A 4,892-nucleotide genomic window follows, 5' to 3' on the forward strand; every position below is an offset into this window, starting at 1 on the left:
AAAAATTAAACGTAAATAGAAGAGAAAAGATTAACTGTATAAAATTTTTCTATTATAAATGAGAGTCAATTTCACATTATTCATAATATTTTATCTTAAACTGTATTAACAATATGTCATCAATATAAATTTTTAAAAAATAAATGGGATCAATTTGATCCATTCATATATGCTTAGATGAACGTACACTGTTTAAATATGTCGATTTAAAAAAATTAAAACACTACAGGACTGAAAATGCAGTACGTCTAACAAGACGTACTTTGTTATGCCATGTCATTTTGTTTCAAATAATAAATAAATCGGCTTGTTATTTGGTCTGGTCATTTGGACATAATACAGAAATCGGCGGATTCAAGAAAAGAAGTATTCTCCTATTCTTTTATCCGGACCGTTCAAAATCAATGACACGGTTTCAATTACATTTGTAGACCATTTTTTGTTCCGACACTATTTTTTTGGTTTGGTGGAAACAATATTAATCATATGGGAGTTCTCTCGTGGCTTCAGTTGTATGTGATCTATATACAGTACTGTGCAGTAGAACACTGGCAGAGGTATATTTTAATTTTTAATATACTTTTAGGAGGCTTCCAGGACGATTCTTCAAACTTTAAAGCATGCGGTGCTCTCCTATTGGAGGAGTGCTGTACCAGTGGCATCATTCTGATACCACAGAAAATCTAGAAGCTTTCTCTTTGTCTTTGGCCAGAAAAAGTGTACCAAATAAAAAAGAAAAAAGAGTACCAAATATTAGCCCCAACAGCTGCCACCCATATGGTCACATTATTAGCTCTCACGCCACTTTTTAATATATAAGACATACTTCTCACTCCTACCCATTCAAATTTTTGTCACAAATACATACTTCTTCCAGTTTCTCTCTGTTCTACTCTTCCTTTCTCTTCTGGTGTCAGGTCTGTTTATCCACTCTGGCCTTTCTCTCCATTGTTTTACCTGTATTATGAGCAAACTCATGATGCTGATAACTTATTAATTTTAGTGCACATACATTTTTCTAGTTGAGCTCTGCTGGTTGGTAATTCTTAATTATTGCTTTTTCTTCAAGTTAAAGGATAAGCTCTTTATTTATTTTTAAACATGAATCTACATCAGTTTGGTGGTTCCAACTTTTTATAATGGTTTGCTATAAGCTTCATACACTTTAAATTTGGATCTTGGGAATTCGGTCAATGTGTTTTGCTGTTGGGACATTGTGTTATGTCCAATTAAGGTAAGATCTCTTTTTGATCTTATTGTAATATGAAATTTATGCATTGTCTGTTCTTAGTAAAAATAACTCGTTGTAGATTCTATTTTGGTCTACGTAGAGAACCGTGAGAAAAAATTTAAATACACCATGGTTGGCTGGTGATGCATGCATAGCTGAGATCTCCCTTTCACAAGTTAACTCGATCTGCGATTGCAATTTTTAAGTACACTGTCTTAAAAGCGAGTCGGTGGTTAACTACCATTGTTCCAGAAAGAGTAATTGGCATCTTTCTTTAATAGTCCAAATCAATAGTTGAGTTCTGTTGATCTGTTATTGCTCTGTCGTCGATGAGTAGTGTCTTAGCTTCAATTAATTATTTGAAAGATCTATAAATCGGTACATATTAAGTACTTAAACTTGATCAGTGTTAAGTTTTTTAGTACATTAATTGTCGTAACTCCTCTCACATAAAAAAATATTATTATTATTATTATTTTTTTCTGAACTGAGATCTAGCCCTCCTTGTATAGAATAAATGTACATATATTTTCCATTTGTCCCACAATGCTAATTTTCAATTTGTCCCACATGATTATTAACAAATCTTTACTTTATGCCAGGTTCCAAAAAGAACCCAAGACCAGAGGGAAAGGTAATTAACACTAACTGACAATGAAGCTCAGTGTTTCCATTCTGACCCCTATAATTTTTACCCTTTTCATCTCCACCCCTACACTTGCTCAAGCACCAGCACCTATGTTCATGCCGCCGACACCGGCTCCCGCACCGGCCCCTCATTATGTCAACTTAACCGACCTCTTGTCGGTCGCAGGCCCATTTTCAATCTTCCTTGACTATGTTGTTAAAACGAAAGTAATCGACACCTTTCAGAACCAAGCAAACAATACTGATGAAGGTGTCACTCTTTTTGTTCCTAAAAACTCAGCATTTACCTCGCTCAAGCAAACCACATTTTCGAATCTCACGGAAGACCAGCTCAAATCCCTTCTTCTGTACCATGGTTTCCCAAAGTATTACTCCTTGGCAGAGTTCAAAAATTTGAGTGCTCTGAACCCGGTTAGCACCTTTGCTGGTGGTGCATATACCGTGAACTTGACCTACGACATGGGTACCGTTAAAGTTGCCTCAATGTGGTCGAACCCGAATGTTACAAGTAGTGTTTTTTCTACCCGACCGGTTGCTGTTTATGAGGTGAATAAGGTTCTACTTCCACTGCAAATCTTTAGTACCGACCCACCACTTGCTCCTGCACCGGCACCTGCACCTGAATCGTCTAAGCCATCAGATCTGGCACCAAAGGCGAGTTCGACTGGCTCGAACCCTAAATCCACTGATTCGGAAAGTTCAGCACATGTTGTTAGCACAAGTTACTTGTTTTCATGGGCTCTTTTTGGTGGGATTATGCTTATGTTATGAGAGGGAATACTTCCATTTTGTTTCACTATTTTTATTTTTTCTTCTATTTTAATATATTGGTTTTAAGGTAAATTTGTAATCATTCTTTTGGACAGAGTATATGTTGTCATAAATGGATTGTTATATATATCAATAATCATGTTGTCGTTTCTAAAATGTGAATATGTATACATGTTAACATGTTTAGTCCTCGACTGCTGAAAATGGAAAAGTTAATTGCCATTTTATGGAAAAGGTAAACGCTTGCATGTGAAGTAACCGGAATTTACGATTAATATCTCACATCTCACATGCAATGATGCAATCGATTTGTCGCAGAACCTTTCAGTCTAGGTACAACTAGGGTAATTATTAAAAGAAAAGTGTAGCAAGTTTTCTGTTTGTTTCTCCATCATGATTTGAAAGGAATCCTAACAACTAAGATTTCATGTGAGCGTAGCATAAAAAAGAAACAAGATTTTTCATGTGAAAGTTATGCACACACTTGACATGTACGCTACCGTGTAACTCCACCAGAAGTGATACATTTTTCTTTTTTCTTTGACCGATATAATTTTGCAATTAATTAATTAACATTTTTCTACTAGCTTAGAGCATCTCCAACAGTTATTGTTTATGGATTGCTTGTGCTGATGTGTCAATTATTTTTGTAATTGCTGGGTTGTATGGCTATTGCTTATTTAGCAATTGTTGGAAAAAAAAAATTGCTTAATAAGAAATCTTTTTTCTAAAGATGAGTTGGCCAAATGTTTAATTCTTATTGGTCAAATGTTTAATTCTCAATTGTTTGGTTGATTGCACCAATGTAAGAGTGGATTGTTTAATTTTTAAATTTTTTATAATTTCTAATTTAGCAATTAATTTCAATTGCTGGATTGGAGATGCTCTTACAAGTATGAATATGAATGCCAATTTTTTCAATTATTTTGTTTGCCCTTTTGATTATTTCAAACCGGTAATTCAATTTATGATCTATCACCTCATTTTCGCCCATTTTAAATGTTGTTATTAAAAAAAAATCAATAATGGACTATAATTGGGAAGTAATAAATGTATTAAAATTTAAAATATTATTCATTGCTTTACATTTGTTCGGCAATTGGCAATTCAGATAAAGGAATTTCCTCCAAAAGTTGTGTTCTGTTGAGCTTAGTTGGCAAGATCATGATATTAATATTATATTTCTATGATTAGTTCGTAGTATGAAAATTGGTACGACCTTAGTCCGAAATGATTCTTCCTTTCTGTCCAGAAAGATAATATAATATCAAAAGCAATATTTTGAATCCTTTTGTTCATGTGTTTGTTGTGAAGTAAAGTTAACGATATTTAAATGGTTTACTCTATTTTAGTTCACATGTTTTATATTTTGTTTGATAATTTAACTCATGATCTTAATTAATCTGTTCTAAAAAGTAAGACGTTGAAAAATAAGTCTTCGTCTATAACAGTGGACTCTACAGGTGAAGTAAGTGTTGAGTAAGTTAATTCATTTGAAGATGTGAAGTAACTCACAACAAATTAACTCACATCTTATTCCACTTTAATGCTCTTCTTTTATTTTTCATTTTAACTACTTAAATATAGAGTAAGAAATTTGCTTCACTTCTTACTCCATAATTTAAGACCTAACTAGTTCCGGCCTATATTTCACAAAATCTTAGCTTCGGCTCTAAATTGGCCCAAAATAGTCCATTTACGCCAGGAGCTCATGTTGAGTAGTTTTACAAAAATTTGATACCTGGATCAACTACAAGATGGACAAAACTGCATGAAGCAATAAAAGTATGGAAACCTGATGCCACCTCCACTTGTATCTCTGGAGTAGCTGGGACTGGGCCCCATTGCTCGGAGAAACAGCCGACAAACAAGGCCACCTCTACTGAGAAAACTAATTGTTTGACGAAGAATTAAACTTTAACTGCTGTGAAGATGGGTTTACAGCTGGGATTTAAGATCGGCCCATCTAAGGCCCGGTTAGAGAATAACAAGTCTGATCTAGGCCCGATAACTACTGCGGCGTGCTTGGTTTGGGTTGGTTCAATGGAGATTGAATTGATGAAAAATGAGGTGGTTCTTAATTAGTGCCTTAATTTTGGCGTTAATTTAAATCAGAATCTTAACATATGAATGCATTAAATGATTTTAGTAGTCTCAAAATTACACTTTCTTTAAAATCAATTGATTTCATTCAAAGGCACGTTGTGTGCTCTATTTTTTTTTTTTTTAAATTTAAATATTC

General features: G+C 34.1%; 1 protein-coding gene across 1 annotated transcript; it reads left to right on the forward strand.

The window, feature by feature from the left end:
- The first annotated feature begins 815 nt into the window (after positions 1-815).
- LOC144558234 (fasciclin-like arabinogalactan protein 7) lies at positions 816-2,786 on the forward strand. The gene is made up of 2 exons (XM_078307033.1): positions 816-917; positions 1,834-2,786. Exon 2 carries the CDS (start codon positions 1,886-1,888, stop codon positions 2,648-2,650), a length of 765 nt encoding a protein of 254 aa, XP_078163159.1. The 5' UTR covers positions 816-917; positions 1,834-1,885; the 3' UTR covers positions 2,651-2,786.
- The last annotated feature ends 2,106 nt before the right edge of the window (positions 2,787-4,892 follow it).

This window comes from Carex rostrata, chromosome 8 (assembly GCF_964058835.1).
Source record: "Carex rostrata chromosome 8, lpCarRost1.2, whole genome shotgun sequence".
NCBI lineage: Eukaryota > Viridiplantae > Streptophyta > Magnoliopsida > Poales > Cyperaceae > Carex > Carex rostrata.